At 47.8% G+C, this 1,940-nt stretch overlaps 1 protein-coding gene across 1 annotated transcript in view; it reads right to left on the bottom strand.

The window, feature by feature from the left end:
* Positions 1-240: 240 nt before the first annotated feature.
* The window catches only part of ppp2r5d (protein phosphatase 2, regulatory subunit B', delta), a 32,257-nt gene continuing 30,557 nt past the window's right edge, over positions 241-1,940 (bottom strand). Inside the window, exon 17 of the mRNA XM_026189789.2 lies at positions 241-1,940. This exon is cut by the window's right edge and continues 20 nt beyond it. Coding sequence (XP_026045574.2) covers positions 1,823-1,940 — 118 coding nt within the window. The 3' untranslated portion in view covers positions 241-1,822.

The following is a 1,940-nucleotide window of genomic DNA, read 5'->3' as shown; positions in this document are numbered from 1 at the left end:
AAGTATGTCGGCGTGGCCACAAGTCCGTACGTGGGATAGTTACAGAAAAGACAGAACCGCCCATCTCCACGGAGGCCTTTTTTCTTTTGTTCCTCATGTTTCAAACTGTTAAACAAAAACACACGAACGGCGAGGTGGACATGTCACAGCGTGCAAAATGTTTGGCCAATGAGGTGCTAAATTCATACAACTGACTTCATGTCAGCGAAGCCAAACAGGAAGCTGAAAACGAGCCAATCGCATTGTTCCAAATCTGCTTTTATTACGAGCATCAAAACTGAAACGAATTAAGTTTACGCCGTGAAGAATAAAGGATGGATCGTGTGACCTCAGCAGCCAATAAGGCTCCGACTCCGCTGACAGAAAAAACACACACAAAAAAAAATTCTATAAAGAAGCAAAACGTAATAAAAAAAAAAGTTTAAAAAAAAAAAAGGTGAAAATTAGATTTTAAAAAGTTACAAATTTAAAACTAAAATGTGAAAAAAAAATAAATCAAAATGAAGTTGCTGTTCTTTTACATGATGACGGCATCGTTAACCTTTCCTCCTGTGTCCTCTTTAAGGGCCCTCCCATCTGGCACCAGTGCAGTCAATCAATAACTGATCAATAATCAGAAGCGTTTGACCTTTAACCCGAAGAGCTGCTGGCTAACACTTGAGGCGAGGCGCCCTCAGCTGGACTAAATAAAAGATACACAGTGTGTGTGTGTTGGGGGGGTCCTGATAGGATGTTTACATTCACTGCGTCTTCCACATCATCATCATCGGCCCGCTTCAGTCTGCCGGACGTACAGACTAGCAGTCAATTGGCAGAGCTAGGGTTCAGGGGCGGAGCTGTGAATCCGCTGTTGGAGAACCAAGCGGGTCAGTGAACGCATCAGCGCTGCGTTCAGGTGCAACGGGACAGAAGTGAGGAGCTGCAGCAGCACTGCGAAGCCCAGACCACTCTGCGTCTACTTCTCGTTTCCACGGAAACACTAGGTCAAAAATCCCCCCTTTTGAGGAAGGGGCTCTACACAAAAAACTCCGCCTTGTCACGGTTCATGCTTTTATTCTGAAATGTCAGAATGCTGTAGCTGATGCCTTTTTGTTGAACTGTGAAGATGATACAGCTGATGCTTTTATTCTGAAAAATAGAAAATGAAAAGCATTTAGTTTGAAGCGTACAGATGCTACAGCTAATGCTCTTATTCTGAAAAACTTTAGTTGATCGTTTCGGCCGACTTTTATCTGTTAGCGCGTTTGTGATCATCGCTGTCCTGCTGTCCTGAACCTGCTATGGTTCTGATCACTAAAAACAGGAACCAGCTGACCTGCTGCTGGCTCGCTGGATGAAGCATTCAAAGACGATTGTAAAAGTAACGGTGAGGCGTGTGGGCAGAAAGCAAATGCAGAGACAGCAGCTGCAGATCACGCAGCATGGCGTCCTGGGGCAGGACGGGCTGCCGGCAATGTGTTGGTGTGCCTGATGTGGGTTCAGAACAAACAGCAGCAGGAGTTAAAGCGTGGGTGGAGGCGTGGGAGTGTTAGTGCAACATGAAGCTGATGTCCAATCACGGTGGACCGCTGACACAGTTTAAACAGCAGGTGGACGGACGGAGCTTCTACAGTGTCCTACGTGTGGTCGGCCACCGGGGGGCAGAGCTGAGCCGTTCTTATTTTTTTATTTATTTTTATTTTATTTTTTGGGTGAACGCGGCGGTGTCAGCTCCGCCCTAGTCTGACCCGGGACCAGGCTCTCCACGACGGCATCAACTTCCTCCCCACGGAGACGGACGCAAGGGGGCGGAGTCTGGATTAGGAGGGGCCGCCTCCTCTGGTCAGAGAGCCTCCTGATTGGCCGTCAGGTACTCTTCAGCTCGCTTGTGAGCCTCCAGAGCTTTGATGGTGTAGACGTCCTGCGGCAGCTCCGACTTCCTCCTCATCAGGACCTTATCC

This window comes from Astatotilapia calliptera, chromosome 13 (genome assembly GCF_964374335.1).
Source record: "Astatotilapia calliptera chromosome 13, fAstCal68.1, whole genome shotgun sequence".
Lineage (NCBI taxonomy): Eukaryota > Metazoa > Chordata > Actinopteri > Cichliformes > Cichlidae > Astatotilapia > Astatotilapia calliptera.
This window is presented reverse-complemented; position numbering and strand designations above follow the sequence as displayed.